Here is a 20200-nt window from a genome sequence, read left to right as displayed (position 1 = left end):
ACCATGTCCAAAATAGACATGGAAAAATAGGAATTCAATTAGATCCAGATTCCAAGCTGGGTCTTATGGGACAGAAAGGGACAAAAAGAAGAAGCTCTGGCAACTGGGAAGCCTCCATCCTTCGTGAGGATGCTAAAGCCATGCTGGTCAGGTTACGCAAAAAGAATTAGAATCTTGCCCTGGGGAAAACCAAAGTTTGACATATCTTTATCCGGTCTGCTTACTTGAACTTCAGGTACTCATTCTTTCTTTTCTTTTTCTTTCTTCTTTCTTTCTTTCTTCTTTCTTTCTTTCTTTTCTTTTTCTTTCTTTCTTTCTTTTCTTTCTTTCTTTCTTTTTCTTTCTTTCTTTTTCTTTTTCTTTCTTTCTCTCCCTCTCTTTTTCTTTCTTTCTTTCCTTTCTTTCATTTTTTCTTTCTTTCTTTCTTTCTTTCTTTCTTTCTTTCTTTCTTTTCTTTCTTTCTTTCCTTTCTTCCTTCTTTCCTTCCTTCCTTCCTTCCTTCCTTCCTTCTTTCCTTCCTTCCTTCCTTCCTTCCTTCCTTCCTTCTTTCTTTCTTTCTTTCAGGCACCCCTCAGGGACTATTTCTAATTATAGTGGTCTCAAGACACATGAACCAATGGAAAGACTATAGAACTGAAAGTTAAAGACACATGGGTTCTCCACTTGATTCTGTCACAGTAACCTTGGACAATACATTTTACCTCTCAGATCATTAGCTTCTTCAACTGTAAAATGACAGGATTAGACTAGATGCACTCTGAAATTTCCTCCAGGGAAATTCTAGACTGCATAGTCCCTCTCTCTGTCTAGATTCCATTCTCTTTCAACAGTTATGATACATATGGAGTTTAGATTTAGAAAATAAATAGAGGGGTGCTTGTGTGGCTCAGTCGGTTAAGCATCCGACTCTTGATTTTGGCTCAGGTCATGATCTCTGGGTGGTGAGACTGAGCCCCACCTTGGGCTCCATGCTCAGTGGGTAGTCCGCTTGAGATTCTCTCTCTCCTTCTCCCTCTGTACCTCCTCCTACTCATGCTGTCTCTCTTCCCCCCACCTTAAATAAATTATATCTTTTAAAAAGAAAGAAAGAAAATAAATAGAGCATCTTGGCTGATGTTAAAAACAATTTAGAATTTGAACATCCAAACTGAGAGAAGAAAAATGTGAAGGGCTTCAGAATGGTAGAATTAATCCCAGTAGATTGGGTCATGGAAAGGAGATCCCCCTTAGGTGGTTTCCAAAATCTGAGCATTGAGTGGAACAAAGAAATTTGGACAAGATTCCTGGGCAATAAGGAAGTTGTTTGGAAGGAGCAAGAATTATTCATCCCATTTCATACAAAAGGAAATTGATGTCCAGAAAGGATAGGTAACTCTCTCAAGATCACACTGTGAAGATGACATCAGGACTGACACTCAGGTATCCTGCCTCCCACCCAATTATGTTGTCCAAATCTGTCCAGTAAGAGACCACCACCACTTCCAGTGAACATGGATGTGGTACTATGACCCAGTGGAATTGGGTAGCACCCTGGCCAATTTGGCTTTCGAAAGCTCTACTGATATCACACCTGCTAGAAATTTCTGCTGTCACTAGAGAAAGTGACCACACAAATTACCCAGAGAGACTCCTTAGAAGCTTCCACATGGTCAAAGACACTTCCACTGGCCTTGGGTCAGGAAATCTGATTTCCATCCCTTCATCTGTCACTTTAAGTTTTTGTACATCAAGTTCCTTCTTTGGGAGTCAAAAGACTTATTAAAGAAACTTATAAAGTGTAAAGTGATCCTAGATCAATATACAGAAACTACTGGTAGAGGAATTTTTATCCAATATCACTAATGACCTAAAGCAATTGTTCTTACCTACTTTTTAAATGTGTGTGTGTGTAATATATACTTTTCATATACGTTAGAATGTATATAATAGTGTACATGCAGACACACACCACTCTTGTAAAAATTACATATGTTTGTATGTACGTATATGTATATTTATATATACCTCCTTCAGTTTAGCTGGGAAATCTGCTTCAGAATCAACTCCTGCCCTCTCCTCGTACTTGATATATAGCCAAGCAGGCCATTCTCGATTAACACAGCTCCCTCCTGGGAAAAGTCAGAGAATAACTTTATTGATTTCCCTTTACCCTTCTCCACATCTCTCTGCTGAAATGTTGTCTTAACTCTTAAATGTAAAAGCAAAAGGAAAAGAAAATTAAAACAAAGAGATTTGCTTCCTTAGGATCATGTTGATTCTCTTCTATTTTTTCTTATTTTCTAAAAAAATTTTTTTTGAGGAAGAGGGTACTTGTGTGGGGGGTAGTAAAGAAAAGAGAGGATGATATGTTTTCCAAGGTTTTTGTGCAACAGATTTCTTTACATTGAAACCTGTGTTTTACACACAATGCTGGACTCAGTACTACATAAACCTCTTCTCCTCATTCTCTTATGACTTGGCCAGCCATCTTTGAAAACTGCCAAGACTTTTTGGCAAACAATCCCTCCAATGTTTCCAGGAGCATACCCAAGGCATAGGAATATAGAGAATGTTTATTTCTCATCAGATTTTCCTACCTCAAAAGATCCCAACAAGATTAAGTATTTTATTTTATTTTTTTCTTAAGATTAAGTATTTTAAATGCAGAAAATTCTTTACTGATCAAGTTTCAGGATGACTGATACAATTTAGAAGTTTCCCTGATGCAGTTTTAGAGAGGTCATAGGGATATTCTCTAGGCAGCCTTTCTGCTTGGACCTCTCGGGATGACCGGGGAAGGCTAACCCAGAGCCTCACTCTTGCTCTCCTTCCCCTTCTGACATGCTCCGGAGCCCTGGATTCTGACTATGCCTCGGTGGGGCCAGGATAGTGGAAGGAAGAGAAGGGGGATACTAGAGTGGCTTAAAGTAAAAGCTCTAAAAAAACACCATTTGCATTTTCCTCTCTTCCCCCCACTCCACGAATTTAGCTCTTCTTACTCTAGTAACTGAGTTCATAAAAGCCTAGTTGAATTTCTATTTCGTTCAGTTCTCTTTTCTATTACCCACAGCTTTTCCTGTAAAGGGAAGAAAAGGATTGACTGATTTACACCACAATCACAATCTGATTCTTCCCCACTTTAAGCAAATAAAGATGCCTAGTGAAATAAACGGATTGTAATATTTAAAAATCGAAAGCTTATGTGAAAGAAACAACCCCTCAGAAACAAGCTAAAGAAAAGTACAGGAAGAAAATGAAAGCTTTGTGAGTAAACAAGGTTACAGAGATGCACACTGTTGAGTACAATTTAGTAGAGCAATTATTAACAATATGACAAATACCTACTTCCAGTGCACAAATAAAAGACACTCAAAACCACAAAAGGATAGTGATGTGCTATGCTGCCCTGAGGTTTAATCACCATAGGTTTTTTTTTTTTTTTTTTTTTTTAAAGATTTTATTTATTTATTTGAGAGAGAGAGAATGAGAGAGAGCACATGAGAGGGGGGAGGGTCAGAGGGAGAAGCAGACTCCCTGCCGAGCAGGGAGCCCGATGCGGGACTCGATCCAGGGACTCCAGGATCATGACCTGAGCCGAAGGCAGTCGCTTAACCAACTGAGCCACCCAGGCGCCCCTTTTTTTTTTTTTTTTAACAAAATACCCTTTTCCCCCCATTAACTTGCAAACTTAGTTTTAATTGAATGCCATTTTACTTTTTACTGGCCAGTTTATCTTTTTTCCCATCTCTGCACATCTTGAATCAGACAGTGATTTGGAAGTGTTATGGTGAAAGCGGGTAGAAAAGCATGTTAAGAATTGGGTCATCTTGTTGAAATCAAGTTCACTTTTGTGTAGTACAGCAGGAAGAAGGAAGAAGAATTTGTCCTAATATCTTGCTGTATCTGTCCCAACTCATTCCTTTCACAGGGCCTCAGCAGGGGGAATTATGTAGCAATGCAGTCTGTAACCTGGTTAAATGGGAAAGTCTCTGGCGTACATTTCCAAGAACAGCCCGCCTCATGGCAGAGGAGCCAAGATTGTACCTTGTAAGAGGAAACACTGTTTCCTCAGGCAGTATAGGCTCTTTGTTGAAATTGGCAACAATGTACCAGTTGCAGGCAAGAGGGTCCATTCTGCCTCTGGATAAATGGAAAGGCCAGAAGCTTGTCCTATCCAGGAAGTACAAAGCACACTCTCAGTTTCCAAGATCTAATAGAAAGGTCTTTTCTGGCTTCCTATAATACCCACATGGAACGCAACGAATTCACCGCAATTTGAAGCTACCATGTAAGAAAGTGTTTGGAATCAAACGTTCATTCATTCATTCAGCAGCTCTCACATAGACTGGGCTTTGCCTAAGCATAGTGTGAGGTGGAAGAAAAAAGAGATTGTATCCTGCCCTTCTGTTCTTCTCAACTCCTACTATCCTTGGTACTTCCTTTGATTTCCAGTGGCTACTCAAAAATCCTCAGCCGAAAACAACTTCCAAGGGTTCATGTATTCATTCCAACCCCTTCTCTCCTGCCTCCATGTAGAATATCATTTGATCCAGGTTTGTGTGAATATACATTATTAATTAATGTTAAGTCTCGACAATGTCCGTCTTTCAACAAGTTTGGCACTCAGACCACAAAGAAGCTGTATCTTTTGCCTCAAAGTGAGAAACATCTCTATGTTGATCTCTGACGTCTAAAAGGCAGGAATACTTCTTTAGATTTTGCTCCCTAATGTGAACAGCCCTGGGTGTACTTGCTTCATTTCTTAGGAAGAACCTAGAGCTGTGGATGCCTAAGGGAGTCATTCCAACAGAGACTAGAATTTCAAGAGAGAGAAAATGTATCCAGCTGCCTTGTCTGGTGCTCATGATACATGAAAGTATCACCCTCCCCATGGTAGACTAGAGGAAATGATCAGCGTGAATTAAGTCATCTCTTCAATGATGTATTGCAAATAATTTCTCTGGTGAAATAACAAGTTCCTGACCATGGTATTGTATGCAATTAAATAAACAAATGCTATTATTTTGATGTTGTTTTTCACACTGGGAAGACCTCAGAAACCTCTTGTTCCAATGGACAGACTGGAATCACTAAAAACCTTGCCTCCCCTTCCCAGTTCTTTGTCTAAAATGTATTGGGAAAATGGTGCATTAGGCACATTTCTAATTGGGAACAGCCTGATTATCATAGGGCACCCCGATTAGGTGATTTGTAGAGTACTATTATGTGGACAGAGAAGAGACTTAAAATAGACACATCTAAGTAGCAGTAGCAAAGAGGCTATGTGATTGGATCTGGTGTTTCAAATATCTTTTATCAAAGCAAAAGGAGAAAGAATATGCCTTGCACAAAATAGCCACAGAACTTTCTAAAGAGAACCAGTATGGAACATATACAAAGGTAAGGTCATCTGTAAGGAAATATCCTCTCTTTTCAAACAAGCCGTGGAGATTGCTTGAGTTATCATGACCTTGGGCTCTTAATTGCCCTTATGCCATGTGGGTAGGAACTCAGGAACCAATGATGCCCCCCAGTTAGCCACATCCAGAACTGTACCATCTGCTATCATCCAAATAATGGCAAGCTTGTAGACAAAGGCTGATGAGTTGGGGGGGGGGGAGACAACAGGGAGTTACACAGCATACTTTGAGATAAGGCTGTTTGGAATCGTCTTTGCCATTTCTGTGTATTTCATGCTATAGGCAGAACAAGTATTTAGGAAATACTTTGCAGTTTTTATAAACTTATGGTGATTCCAACACTCAACTGGGGAGTCACAAGATACTCTACTCGGGCAAAGGTAGAATTTAAAGGTAATTTGGGAAAATCCACCAAGTGTCTTGTAGAAAACCAAACGGCAAAAGTATAATTGAAACCAAGAAGATGGATAATGGAATCATTCAGGCTTGCATCTGAAACCCAGATCTACCACTTAATAACTCTGTGGACTTGGGCAAAGTACTTAAGTTTTTGAAACCTCACCTCAGATTCCTGATTTATAAAATGGGGATAATAATATTTTCTCTCTTTTTTAAAGATTTTATTTATTTATTTATTTATTTATTTATTTATTTATTTATGAGAGAAAGAGAGAGAGAGCCCACACAGGTGCACATGGGCGGGAGAGGGGCCAAGGAGAGGGAGAGAATCTCAAGCGGACTCTGTGCTGAGTGTGGAACCTGATGCAGGGCTCAATCTCATAACCCTGAAATCATGAACTGAAACCAAGAGTCGTACACTCAACCGACTGAACCACTCAGGTGCCCCAATAACAATATTTCCTATGCCTACTTATTTTAAGGTTAAGTGATACAAGGAATATAAATTGTTTATGACAATGTCTGGCATAGGGTAAGCACTCAACAATGTTCGTTCTCTTATTGCTCTCTCTTTATTGATGCATACCTTCCCGATTTCCATTTAACCTCTCTTTTCTGAGTTTATAGAATACTGATTTTTCTATGCTGTTCAGCAAGTCTTTTTTATTTAATAGTTTTAAAAATTATTCTAAATATAAGACATAGAAGGAATATGAGCATTGAATAATACTTTCCATTTTTGCAAAAGATGCTCATAATCTCCTGAGAAAGTAGAAACATGGGTGTGTAACTAAAAATTAGACAATGATAAATGGAATTGGTTGATTAAACATTGGGGGTGGATGGTATCTATTATGCCAAGCACCATATAAGGTGACAGAGACTCAAAGATATATAGGATGCAATCATTAAACTTCAAGGCCCTTAACTTAGTATACGAAGAGATATATGGGCAAACAACCACAAAGGAAGGTGGAGAGTACAAATGATACCAGATAAAGTAATGGCACAAAGAATGTGAAATTACTTCTCTTGGTGGTATCTGGGAAAGTTTCAAGAGGAGAAGGTTATCTAGGCTAACATATAAAAAGAACTAGGCCAGAACACAGATAAAATGAGCAAATTCCTTGAAAAATACACTTGCTAAAACTGACACAGATGAAACAGAAAATCGAAATGGCCTTATATCTCTCAGAGCAATTGAATCCATTATCTAAACCTTCCCACAGAGAATATTCCAGGTCCAAATGGTATGATTGGTAATTCCTATCAAATATCCAAGTAAGAAATAACACCAATCTTACAAACCTTTCTGAAAAATAGAAGAAGAGGGAACACTTCCTAACTCATTTTTTTATCAAAATTGGAAAATAAATTACAAGGCAATCACAGACCAATATCCTTCATAAACATAAATGCAAAAATCCCTAACAAAATTTTAATAAATCAAATCTTGCAACATATATATATAAAAAAAACATGGTCACTCATTAGGATTTATTCCAGGAATGTAAGATTGGTTTGTATTTAAAAATCAAGGTAATTCATCATCTTAGTAGGATAAATGGAAAAAAGCACATCATTAGATGCAGAAAAATTATTTGAGGGCATCTGCCTTCAGCTTGGGTCGTGGTCCCAGTGGGATCGAGTCCTGCATCAGGCTCCCTGCTCTGCGGGGAGCCTGCTTCTCCCTCTGCCTCTCTCTCTCCCTCTCTCTGTGTCTCTCATGAATAAATAAATAATAAAATCTTTAAAAAATTATTTGACAAAATTCATATTCATTTTTTATTTAAAAAAACTCTCAACATATTATGAATAAAAAAGGAATTTTCTCAATCTGATAACAGGCATTATATAAAAAAATGTATTGTAAATATCATCCTTAATGCTTAATTATAAAATTATTTCCCCCTAATGTTGGGAAAAAGGCCTGCTCTTCTCACTTCTAGTCACCATTTCCCTGGACATCCTAGTAATTGTAATAAAGCAAGAAAAAGAAAATGCATAACTAGAAAAAGAAGTAAAATTGCCTCTATTTATAACTGGTATGCTTATTTATGTAGAAAATCCTAAAATAATCTATATAACAATGACCAGAACTAATAATTGCATTTAGCAAAATCATAAGATATAAGATTAATACATACACATTAATTATATCCTTAATACTAGCAGCAAATCATTGGAAACAAAGAATTTTAAACCATTTGAAATAGCATCATAAAACATAAAATACTTAGGAATAAATTTTCAGAAATATGCATATAGTGAGTTCCATTGTGGCTCCCAAAATATATGTCTACCTGGAACCCCAGAATGTGACCTTTTTTGGAAAAAAGGTCTTTGCAGATGCAATTAAGGTAAAGATCTTGAGACGAAATCATCCTGCATTCAGCTGTTCCCTAAGTCCAATGACAGTGTCCTCACAAGAGACAGGAAAGGAGACAACACTGTGACCTAGAAGGGGAAGGCCCTGTGAAGACGTAAGTAGAGAGGTTGGCTGAGGAATAACAAGGATTGCTAGCAGCCTCCAGAAGCTAGGCATGGAACAGATTCTTCCTTAAAGAGTCTTGAAAGAACTAACCTGCCAATACCCTGATTGTGGAATTTTGGCCCCTAAACTGCAAGAATAAATCTCTGTTGTTTTAAACCAACCTGTTTGTGATAATCTATTACAGTAGCCCTAGGAAAGTAATACAAGGTGTAAGATCTTTATAGTGAAAAGGGCAAAATATTGCTGGTAGAAGTTAAAGACCTAAAGAAATGCAGAGATATACCAGGTTCATAGATAGGAAGACGTCAATATCATTAAGATATCAATTCTACCCAAATGGAGTTATAGGTTCAAAGTAATCTGACAGTCAAAATTTCAGCAAGCTTTCCTTTTTTTTTTTTTTTTTTGCAGAAATCGACAATTTAAAAATATATACGGAAACACAAAGGTTCTATAATTTTCAAAGTAGTTTTAAAAGAATGGAGTTTTCATACTACTTTATTTCAAGATTTACTCTAGAGGTATAAGAATAAAGACAGTGTGATATCGGAGGATAGGATAGACATACAGAACAATGGAAAAGAACAGAGTCTAAAAATAGACCCCTACTTACATGGTCAATTGAATTTTTTGACAAAAGTGCCAAGGCATTATAATGGGGGGAAACGTCATTTCAACAAATGGTGCTAGAATAAGATAACTGTAGAGGAAACAATAAACATTGACCCTTATTTCATACCATATACAAAAGTTAACTCAAAGTAAATGACAAACTTTAATGTAAAAGCTAAAACTATAAGTCTTCTAGAAGAAAGCATAGGAGAAAATCTTTGAAACTTTGGGGGTAGGCAAAGATAAAGATAAGACATAAAAACACAAAGAACTATAAGAGAACAAACCGCTAAATTGGACTTGATCAAAATGTGAAACTTTTGCTCTTTGAAAGACACCTTTAAGAAAATGAAAATACCACAAATTGAGAGAGAATCACCTGTAAAACAGGTGATATAACACAGTGGTATCTAGCATCCATAAAGACATCTTATAACCCAATAATAATAACTAATAAAAAAGATAAAAATTTAAACACTTCACAGAAGAAGATATACAAAAGGCCAATAAGCACACGAAAAGATGCTCAAAGTCATTAGTCATTAGGAAAATGCAAATTAAAATCACAAGATGCTACCACACACCCACCAGGATGGCCAAATTTAAAAGATCAACAGGTTTTGACAGGACTATGGAAAAACTGGAACTCACATATGTTCTTGGTGGGGATATAAAATAGTAAGCCACTGAGGACAACTGGAAGTCTCTTAGCAAAGTTAAATATACATCTGCCATATGACCCAGCAATTCTACAACTAGGGCTTACCAAAAAGAAATAATAACATACGTCCTCACTAAGACTCGTAAGCTGGTGTTCATAGCAGGTTTATTTATCATAGGCAAAAACTGGAAGCAACCCAAATATCCATCAACTGGTAAATGGATAAACAAATTGTCATATACCCACAACACAATGAAATATTACTCACTGATAAGAAGAAACAAACTACTTACACATGTAACAGTGTGGGTGAGTCTCAAAATCTTTACACTGAATGAAAGAAACCAGACGCAGAAGAGTATATACTATATTGATTCCATTTCTATAAAATTGTAGAAAATGCAAAACAATCTATAGAGGCAAAAAGCAGATCAAAGCTTGCCAAGGTCCAAGGTGAGAGGAAGGCAGATGGCAAAGGGACCCAAGGAAACTTTTGGAAGTGATGAAGATGTTTTGTATTTTGATGGTCATGGCTGTGTTATGGATGCGAGCCTGTCAAAATGCATTAATTGTATATTTTAAAGGGATGCGGTGTGTTGTATGTACATTATATCTCAATAAATTTGCTAAACATATTGAGAAGAAAGATAACAGATGGATGGGGGAAAGATGCGGCATGCAGAGAGAAGCACAGGAACAAAGCATAAATACATGCATGCCTTATCACGGAAAATAGTTCACAAATGCCCTCCGGGCAGCAACCCTGTCTTGTATTATATCTATGGCCCTCCCAGTGTCCAGAAATAAGGAGGGCAATGATGTTTCTGAGTTGCAAAGAGTTACTCAGTATATATCCACAGGTAGCTGTTTAGAGAGTGTTAGATCGACCATCAGAAAACTAAGTACAAATCCCAATCAGGTATCCTTCTGAGGACCCGGAAGTCATTTTACCTCTCAAAGCCTAAACTGCAAAATAAAAATAACAATATCCCCATAATACAGTTGTTGGAAAGGTTCAGAGAATACCTACGATAGTACCTAACGATATTTCAGTACATGTTCTATATCTATGACAAATAGTGGGGCTTCCAAACATATTTGTTGATGGACATACCAGCTGTTATTTGGTTGTTCATATACTCAAATGTCTTATTATGTGCAGAAGTATTATCCACGTCCAATGATTTTCTTAATCAGAGACACACTTCTATGTCACTCCGGTCAATGAAATACTCCAGAAATTAGAGTTGATTTTAATATTAGGTTAGGCAGGATACAATTACCAAAGTAAATACGTTCCTCACCAAAAAAAAAAAAAAAAAAAAAAAAAAAAAAATCACATAAAGCATTCCAAAATAGAAGTGACTTGGGGATTCTGCATTGTTTCTAGATTTTCTATGCCACTGTTTTCGAGGAGTGCAATCAATGGAGAGCAGACTATTGTCTAAACAAAAACCAAACACACAAAAGATAAACAAGTGGTGGGTAAATGTGGTCCCAGTCTGAAGGTTTCAAGGAGTAACTAGAATAAAAGATACAGCAAGGGCACTTGACTGACAACGGAAAATCAAGGCAGAAGGAGGCTCCTTAATCCAGTCGCTCAGAAAGGGAAAATTGCTAGAAGATGGTCTTTAAGAAGGAACCAGACACATTTAGTAAAAGAACACAGGCACCCCTCTCCCCAGAACTGAAACGGATAATCTGATCACACTTTCAAAGACTGATTGATTCATACAAATGTTGGCCCAAAATGGCAAGTGACAGAGGAGAGCAGTTATATTCGTTGAGGAGGTCTGGGCTCGAAGACCTCAGATGAGCCTTGTTATTTCTCCGTGTTGTGTTCTGTGGCACAGTGGTGAAGAACTCTTCATGAGTTTGAGGGGGTTTGCTTTTTAATACACTTTTGTTGGTAAACAAATTTCTTTCTTTTAGTTTAGGGGTCAGCAAGCTACAGCCCTTGAGCCACATCCATCCTGCTGTGTGTTGTCCTGAAATCCGCTTGCTCCCACTTGTTCTTGTCCATGGCTGCATTCTCACCACAATGGCAGAGGGGAGTGGCTGCAACAGAGACCAGTTGGCACACAGAGCCTAGAATATTTATGCTCTGGCCTTTTACAGATAAAGTTTGATGGCCTCCTGTCCTGGATAATGCAAAGTTAGATCCAGATACTGGAATATCTGCCTCAATGTTGTATCAGGTACCGGGGAACTATTCTAAAAAGCTCTCTCGGAAGTTGTTTCTTCTCATGGTTTAGTGGGATCCTATTTAGAACTGAATTCTCCCAATCTTTCCTGAAATCATTTTGCTAAGATTAAGAAAAAGGCTTTTCAAATATTGCAACCCGTATCATAAGTTTATGGAAGAAATTGTGCAATGACCTTAGAAAGAGAAGTTCAGTTTCAGGGTGCCACTTAAATAGAACCAACTATGAGGCAATCTGTGTTTCTCTGTTCTTGTCTCATTGAGGGGCAGGATTCTTCTTTGGACTTCCGCCTGGCTGTGGCTGAACTCTGAGGCCTTAGAGCCACCCATGCCAGCAGGCCCTGTAAGACTGAGCAGACAGGAAACCTTCTATTCCTATAGCCAATTTTCAGTTTTGCTTGTTAATATATCCCCATTTGTCACCTGACCTTTAAAATCTAGGACTCTATTTGCTTCAACTTGTTCCTCTTTTGTAAATTACTGCTCTGTACTTGAACCTTAGTCTGCTGTCACCAAACCCTTCCTGCTTATTTGAACTTCTGGTCCCGTTCCTTCCAGATAGCCCCGTTCTCATGCTGTCCATATCCCAGCATGACCCTGGGTCTTTAGTCCTCCATGGGTTCCAGTTTAACCACGTATAAAATGGGAATACTGTGTTTTCAGGTACTCTGCACAGATCTACCGAAGAGAAGTAACGAGGCCACCACTGGAGATACAAACACTATTCTAATTTGCAAGCATAACAGATTCTCTTAATATTGATATTACTAAAGGGAATGTAAATGATGGCTGTAATCAAACTATTTCTGTATCGGTTGAAAATAGCCCATCTAGAAATCATCATAAACTTTAAAACTTAAAATATTTTTCCTCTAAAACAGTATGAGAAGGAAGAGTATGGCTTCATGTTCATTCTTAGAAAAACCTAAAAATAGCAAAGAAAGAAAAGAATGCTACATATTCACCTGACACATGAAAAGCCCACCCGGATATTTCTAGGGACTCACAAATAACTTAACACAAAAGCTTAACACAAAACCTAAAGCTCTGAGCTAATCATGGTACTTCTTAATCTTTCGATAATAAAACACAGTTGTGATCTTCAAAGTGACTGTTTCTTTTTTCCATCTCTACCCAAGGGTTTTGTGTCTAGCTTACTCTTCAGCGCTTGGTGCTCAGGCCATTGTTCCATGGTCAGTAGGAACAATACTCTTCAGAAGCACTGAAAATGACAGTATTCCCATTAGTGAATGAACACCACCTTACTCAGTTTTAATAAAAATGGCCACCAGTGAAATTAACAAAATGGTGTATGTATAGGCGTGTATTTGGGAGGAGTCACCCAAGATGGGAATATCATACTTATCTTTATTTTTATAATCCCACAGTAAGCTAGTATTTTATTGCATGTGATTGATTACAGTAAAGTTTATAATTTCTCCACTTTCCAGACATGAGACTTCACTTTCCACCCCTAAAATATGTACTGACTTGTGACCTAATAATCTATACTGTAAATAGAGCAACACACTCTGCTCCCCGATCCTGAGGTCAGTATTTCTTCAACCTCAACCTCCTAGCACCCAGCCTACAGCAGCGAGCATATCTCACTGCTTTTGGACACTCAACGTAGCAAGCTGAATGTCTCCACAATACTCTATGCCTTTATTTTAAAGCCCCACTCAGAACTGTACATTGACTCTTTTCACTTATCATTTCCCTCGATCTTGGTTAACTCCTTCGCCAGGCCTGTCTATGTTTTAGAGAAACAGGTTCTAAGTGATACGGGAGAGCAGTGGAAGGCAAGCTCAAGAAGACCAAGGAGAGGCAACTGCCAACCATGAATACGAAGATGACCAAGAAGCAAAAAGCAAGGAAAGACTTTATGAGAGCGTAGAATCAACAATGCTCGTTTCCTAAGGTGACCCTTAGCCACCAAGTGGGTTAGGGGCAGAAAACTGTTTGGAAAGGCTAAGAAGGCTGAAGTGTTGTGATGACTGCATAGATGGCTTTTATTCTTATAAACATTTACTTACATGGAGGACTTTGTTCCTTGATAAAATAGGGTAGGTGAGGAATTGCTAACATCATTGAAGAGGGGCTGATTTAACACTTTTATGTGGCCGTTGTACATTTTTTTCTCTCTTGCTCTTGCATGTAGGGTCTACATGGCCAGAGAAGGCCAGCCTGTGTGACTTTTGCCCCATGCATAAGTGCTGTCAGGTGCTTAATGAATGTCTGGTGACGACGATGAACAAGAGCTTAATAACGGGGTCTTCTCTGATTAATGGGGCTTCAAGTTAATTTTTTTCATTCTCTCTTTGCACTCATTTTTTAGTGGGTGTAGAGAGACTACAAAATGAACATTCTTTGAAAGAAAAAAAGCAGAATGTTCTATTTAGAAGTAGGTAGATAGCTTTGTTAGAATATTTGCTGATGGTTAAGGAATAGGATTTCCAAGATTTTATTCCTATGACTCATTCTATGATGTGGACATAATCTGTCTTAGCCAACCTCCATTTCCAAGATTTTCATAACCACATTTGCCATTTGCAACATATTAAGAGGATCGGCAAAGTTAAGAGATCCTTGATTCAATCAGAAACAATACTTACTACTTTTGCAATAATCCACCTATGAGCCAGAAAACCAAGGGGGTGTTGACAACTGCTGTAATTCTATGATTCTGCCACACCACAAAGGAAGCTGTTTAAGTTTCTACTTGAACATGGTATTCCACAGAAACCCTTCTCTCTCTGCTAATGGATGACAACTTTATAGTCTTAGGCTCCCCTCTGGGATACTCTTGTCTCTCATCACCACTGAGTCACACAAAAACAGGAAAACCAACCTCAGCTAAACAGGATTTCCCATTCTGATTCCTTTTATTCCCTCCATCTACTGAGCCATCATTCTTCCAGATTTAGAATGTGTAAGTTATCTTTGATTTGCCCCTCCCCCACCCTCCCCAAGTCCATTTTTACAAAAGTTATAAAGTCTATTGCTTTTCTGTGGACATGTGTCTTTTATCTCTTCCTTTCCCTCCACTTTTCACTGCTGTCTTTGACTAAGTTCTTCACCTCCTCACCTCCTGGACAACTCCAGCATTTTCCCTACTGGCCTTGCCTCTCTTCTGTTCCTTCCCCCTCCAGTCCATCTGGAGTTCCATTAACAGAATACATACTCTGTTTTATTTTTTTTTTAAGATTTTACTTATTTACTTGAGAAAGAGAGTGAAAGAGAGAGAGAGTACGAGTGGGGGAAGGGGTAGAGGGAGAAGCAGACTCCCTGTTGAGCAGGGAGTCCTATGCGGGGCTCAATTCTGGGTCCCCAGGATCATGACTTGAGCCGAAGGCAGACGCTTAACCGAATGAGCCACCCAAGTGCCCCCATACTCTGCTTTAAATTTTGCTTTTATTTTATCATTTCCTAACCCAAAGTCTTCACTGACAACTTAAGCCATTTCATATCTATAAGACCATGCATGTGAGAAAACCCCACAGGCAGTATAACACTGGAGAATTATTGTCATTAGCCATAGTGATGCTTTCTGGCTTTTAGGAGATGACATACTATAACCTATCTTCTTGGAAGTATAACCTGATTTGAAACTGCTGGCCAACATGCTCCGTTAGGCTCTAGTTGGGTCAGGCTCAACACTGTCAACGAGCATGGCCTGCTCTTCCCTTACCAAGCGTTCCCTCCAGAGGAACACATGGAAGCTGCATGAGAGTACAGGTGGGAGCTTTCCATGTTGTGAAACGATCAGACATACATGGTTTGTCCAAGAGCTCTGTTCTTGACCCTGTCTTGTTTATCCTATTAAATTCTTGGATAAAAATAGATTATATTCTTATCAAATCTTCAGACATTAAAAGGGAGGGGAAAGAAAAGCTATGCCAGACAACAAGATCAAAGTTCAAAGAGAACTCCCACAAGAGGTCAAATGAAGAGCACCAAATATGACAGAAATAAATACATTTTGAATGCTAGGTTCAAAACTCCAACTGAACTGGGTGGGGGGGACTTCATAGAACAATTATTTTAAAATATTTCCAGGGGAGGAGATCAGGATGAAGGTGAGGACTAGGGTGCAGGGGAATGGACTATTTATAAGGGAAACACAAACCAAGCCAACAGGCTAAATTGTGAAGGATCTAGAAATCAGATATAGTATGTAGATTTATTCATGTTTCTCTTGAAAAGAGGACATTAAGAAAAGATGTAATATCTCTTCTTTTAGGACTGTCCTAAAACAAAACAAAACAAAACAAAACAACCCAAAAAACCAGGGAGTAGAATTATTCCCTGCAGCAACAGAGGGAGGAACTAGACCCACTGGGGGAATAAGATGTATCGAGAAGTTAACTTCTTGTGACTCAAAGTGTTCAAATATAGACTGAGTGACATCAACACAGGAACATACTTTTTTTGGCATTCTTAGAGTGTGGAGAGTCTAGACAACCTGAAGATTGTTGACTTTGAGCCACTACAGTGTGGTGTTGTTCCTCCCACACCTATAATACCCCCTGCTCCCTGTCTCTGTACAACACTGATCGTATATGGTCTCCAGTCAGACACCTCCATCCTTCTCACTAGAGTGGGAACTCCTTGAAGTTAGGAATTGTTTTTTATCTCTATATTCCTGGCTTCTAGCACAGTTCCCAAGGAACTAAGGTACTCAAAATATTGTACTGAATTAACTGCATTATAAATTTCTACCTTGAAAAGTCCTACCACCCTTCAAAGTCCAGCATGCATTCCCACTTTCCACAAGATTACTTCCCTACTCCTATATATTCTGTGCCATACCATTTGCCACAATGTACTTCTCCATATCTTTCTTTGTATAGTGTTGTTTAATGAGTGCCATCTCTATCTCCCCAACTAGACTGTCAGTTCCCAGTGAACAAAAGGATACTATTTAAAAATAGTAGAAAATTTTAACATTTAAAAAAAACCATCTTCTTATTACAAAGAGAAAAACAGTAACTTTATAGTGAAGAAACATGGCAGACCCTACCTTAATCAAGTGATCAAAAGTAACATCGCCAGTAAGACGACATATTAACATCATTGACCCCGATATGATGTCATCATCTCTTCTGTGGAATTCTTGCCAAAAATAAGTAGCCACAATCTCATCATCAGAAAAATCATGTTAATCCAAACTCAGGGACAGTCTACAAAATATCTGACCAGTAGTAATCACTAGAAGTGTCTGGGTCGTGGAAGACAAAGAAAGACTGAAGAACTGTCACAAACTGAAAGAGGCAGGAAACATGACACTGAGTGCAATGTAAGGTTCTGGGTTGGACCTTGGACCAGAAAAAGGGCATTTAAGGGGTAAAAGTTGAGAAATTCTAATAGAGTCTGGGGATTAGTTAGTAGCATTGTAACAATGTCAATTTCCCAGTTTTGATCATTATACAATGGTTATAAAAATGTTAACATTAGGGAAATTTAGATGAACACTGTACAATTATTTTTTAAGTTGTCTGTAAGTCTAAAATTCCTTCAAAATAAAAATTTAACTAAATCATCTTTTGGTTTTCATCAACCAATTAAGAGAATGGTACCTATGCAAAGTTTATACACTTTGAAGAGGAAGTGGTCATTAGTGATAAAGAATTTGAGTGATCTAAACAACTAAAACAGCTGCCTTTAACCCAAACAAACAAGTACACTCGATTCTCGTTATTTGCGGTAGTTACGTCTACGGAGTTGCCACAAACACTGAATACCGAAGTGAATACCGAAGGACTGCCCCCAGGGGAAATACAGGGAGAGTTTCCTGCAAGCCTCTGGTCATGTTTTCATCAACTGATCAATACACAACCTTGATTTATGTGTGTTTCTGTTTAAAGACACCTTATTTAATATATATTGTTGAGTCATTAACATTGAACTCACAGCCAACAGCTATAACTCCTGCCTGAATGAAGCTTATCTAACACATATATTTTCTCCATAAGGCACATGACAGTTCTTTGTGCTTAGGAACTAGCCAGCACTTCCGCATTACACTTGGGGGCCATTTTAAATGATGAAGTCATCAACAAAAAAAGTGCAAAAATGTGAAAAATGTGGCACTAAATGAACCTCGAAAAGGACACAGGATGAGAGCCGAAACAAGAAGGCAGAATATCACCTTGTTTGACCTCAGCTGGGAACGTGTGAATTAGGTGACATAAATATTCAATGCTCTGTGCATGTCCGCAAATGACCACAAAAGCACTGCCATTATTCATTTGGGTATATAAATATAAATTCTTTTTAGCGAGTTGGCAAATTTGAAAATATGGAATTCATAAATGAGTATTGATTGCGCCCTTAAACGTATCCAGTGATTGTGAACTTAGGGTACCTTTGCCTTAAGTGAATAAGGGAATAAGTACATTACTTGCATTTGAAATGACAAATGGAACTCCTGAAAAATTAGAAAGTGCCTGAGGATTCGCTACGTATCAGAGCCCAGTGGCAAGAACAGGGCTCCTTCATTAAGACTTGTCCAGTTTTCGTATCACAGTTTTCTTTGTGATGGAGACAGTTCATGAACATTTGTCTCTGGACTTTCATTCCGTGTGGGGGTGTTTCAATTCTATAATTTAGTTCTGTCTCAGTTACAATCTTTTCCTCCATGCTGTCTGAGGGCCTTTCCGGTACCCTGACCTCATCCAGTCCAATGATATTAATCTCCTTTCATTTCCAGTGTAGTCCACCATACACATGGCCACAACCTGAGCTTCCTCATCCCCAGGATCGGCTCCACCCTCAGGAAATCTCTACATTTATTGCCTACCCAGTCCTCCCTTGTACTGGACGCATTTGATTTCTATTTGTGACATAGAAACTCAAAATTCCTTTGGATCCCCCCAGCTCATCACTCTCTTCTAGCTGTACTTCAACTTTAGCTCCATTTGGTCAGTAACTTTTGTGAAGTCATTTCAATGATGCTTTCACTAGAACCCCAGGATCTATTATCTTCTGACCTTTTACAGCTTTTCATTTTCCAAACTATGATCTTGAGTGATTGCCATTTGTTTCCCCTGCTTCTATCCCTGGCCTGCCAGATATTGCTGTAAAAATGCACAAGACCATACTGCTTAAGTCCAAAATAAATTAATTTACTTAATCAGCCTTCAGCAAGTATTTGTTGTCCTTATTCTGATTCATCTACTGTTGAAACCCAATTGCACAGACAGGATGTGCCAAACATTCCCTCCTTTCTACACACGTTGCCAACGCTCTAGTTCAGACTGATACGGGGATCACCTGAGTCTATAAGTTCTTAACTAGTCTCCCCACATCCCGTCCTGTCCACTTTATATGCTAATTAATCATTTTAAAGTAGACAGTTAATCAACCTACCTGCTCCCCATAGCTACACCTGGCAAAACTCCAAACACCTTTACGTGGCATTCAAATCCCTCTATGAACTGATTTCAGATTACTTGTAAAGTCTTTTCTTCTTTCTAATTTGTCTAAACCCAAATGGGGACTATTTCCATTCCCAAATAGGTCCTCCTTGCTAATCAAGCCCCTTCTTCATGCTTCTCCCTTCAACAGGAATATTTTGTCCCCAGTCTCTGTCCCTCGAAATCCAACCCATTCTTCAAGCCCCAGCTCAAAATACATCTCTTTCATGAAGCCTGCTCCAATTCTGCAGTTGGAAATATCCTCTTCCTCTGACTCACTGTAGCCCTTTGGAATTGCAGTTAATGCATTTGTATTTGTGAAGTAATCATCTTGTAATTATTTTATTCCCTTCACTACATTTCAAGATCTTTGAAGGCAGAAATATCATATCTATCTTGCCTTTACCATAGCACCCAGCATAAATGCTCAGTAATGTACTATTTAACGACTGAATGGATTTTATATATATTAATAATATAATAATATTAATGGATATATATTATATATATATATATATAAAATCCTCGTACAACAGAGAAAATTGAGCAGGTACAATACATTGTTAATGGCCGATATTATTGATGTTAATTATTGATCAATTATTGATAGTAATCATTGATAAATTAAAACTTGAGAGAGACAGAGGAAAAGAGAACACAAGAACAGTAAATTAACAATTATTTGATAAAATGAAATGAAATTGATTGGGAAAACCAATGAGTTGACTATTGTAACATTAACTCTCTGGTCAGTGTTGTATTGAAATCTTTTCAGAGAGATGTATTTATTTCCTTCCTGGGATTCAAAAATAAAAGGTGACATACGAACAAAATGTATTCAATGAATTCTTAAATTGAACAAACATTGCTAGACGCAGTTGATAGTGTAATAGTAACTCACTTAATTGGAAGGACTTTTTAATTTTGATAAAGAAAGGAACTCAGTACTCACTGCCTATTCCGTTTGCACAACGAATACTAATGGAACGAATTACCATCATGACTATCACTACC

General features: G+C 38.2%; 1 protein-coding gene and 1 long non-coding RNA gene across 3 annotated transcripts in view; both read right to left on the bottom strand.

The window, feature by feature from the left end:
• Nucleotides 1-20200, bottom strand: part of LOC118540810 (uncharacterized) — a 206467-nt gene that overhangs the window by 23294 nt on the left and 162973 nt on the right. The window lies entirely within an intron of this gene.
• Nucleotides 3451-16641, bottom strand: BLID (BH3-like motif containing, cell death inducer). Its single transcript, XM_036100128.2, is given in 3 exon segments — nucleotides 3451-4079; nucleotides 4082-4215; nucleotides 16581-16641. Coding segments are annotated over 3 exon segments (363 nt in total). The 3' UTR covers nucleotides 3451-3911.

The sequence above is a fragment of the Halichoerus grypus genome, chromosome 11, assembly GCF_964656455.1.
Source record: "Halichoerus grypus chromosome 11, mHalGry1.hap1.1, whole genome shotgun sequence".
In the NCBI taxonomy this organism is placed as follows: domain Eukaryota; kingdom Metazoa; phylum Chordata; class Mammalia; order Carnivora; family Phocidae; genus Halichoerus; species Halichoerus grypus.
The sequence above is the reverse complement of the archived record's forward strand: the minus strand, read 5'-3'. Positions and strand labels throughout refer to the sequence as shown.